Source organism: Hippocampus comes, unplaced genomic scaffold, assembly GCF_001891065.2.
Source record: "Hippocampus comes isolate QL1 unplaced genomic scaffold, H_comes_QL1_v1.1 scaffold378, whole genome shotgun sequence".
NCBI lineage: Eukaryota > Metazoa > Chordata > Actinopteri > Syngnathiformes > Syngnathidae > Hippocampus > Hippocampus comes.
In genome coordinates this window covers 504,193-504,977 of record NW_017806061.1, presented here as the reverse complement: position 1 = coordinate 504,977, position 785 = coordinate 504,193, and the positions used below count along the sequence as shown (strand labels likewise).

The 785-nt window shown below is 71.8% G+C and overlaps 1 protein-coding gene across 1 annotated transcript in view; it reads right to left on the bottom strand.

Moving 5' to 3' along the window:
• The window catches only part of lrrk1 (leucine-rich repeat kinase 1), a 17,422-nt gene that overhangs the window by 4,807 nt on the left and 11,830 nt on the right, over positions 1-785 (bottom strand). Inside the window, 3 exon segments of the mRNA XM_019893263.1 lie at positions 27-226; positions 305-474; positions 588-761. Of these exon segments, the coding sequence (XP_019748822.1) occupies positions 27-226; positions 305-474; positions 588-761 (544 nt within the window).

The window sequence follows — 785 nt, the reverse complement described above, 5'->3', positions numbered from 1 at the left end:
GTGCAATCGAGTCGGCGAGGCCCACCTTTGCCCCGCCTGTCCTCCAGGACGCCGTTGAGGCTGCCGAGCGGCGCCAGCTCCAGCGCCAGGCAGAGCGGGCGTACGGACACGCCCACCAGGCCCACCACGCACGGGTGCCGCAGCGAGTGCAGCGCCGCCGCCTCCTGACGGAACTCGGAGAAGCGGCGGCACGCCTCCGCCGACCGCAGACGCTTCATCGTCGTGTCTGACGGCGCGACACGTTCACGCCAAAAGGTCAGGCGAGACACGGCGGGCGGCGCACGCGCGTCCCGGCGAGGCTCACCGCCATCGGCGCCGAGCGCGTCCGGCCCGGACTTCCCGAAGTGAAAGCGTTTGATGGCGACCGGCCGGTCTCGGTAGCGAGCCCTGTAGACCACCGCGCCGCTGCCGCCCTGCCCGATGACGCCGGAGCCGTCCTCGGAATAGTCCAGATGCTTCTGCTCCAGGAAGAGCCTGAAAAGCCGTCAGCTCGCGCGTCACGTGCCGTACGCGTCACGTCGCCCCAAACGAAGCCATCCAAAGCCGAGCCATCATCTCGTCGCGCGCGGGCGGACGGACGGCGTTACCGTGCCGGGAAGTCCGTCATGAAGAGTTCCGGGACCAGCTCCCGCAGCGGCACCGCGTGCCGGGGCCCTCGGGGGCACTCGATGCTCTCGCCGGCGACCGCGGCCAGCGCGCAGTCCTCCACGTCGAAGAGATGAACCCGGCCCCCGCCGCCGGGGTCCGCCGTCGGTTCCGGCCTCCGCGCGGCGTTCCGGCGGAGC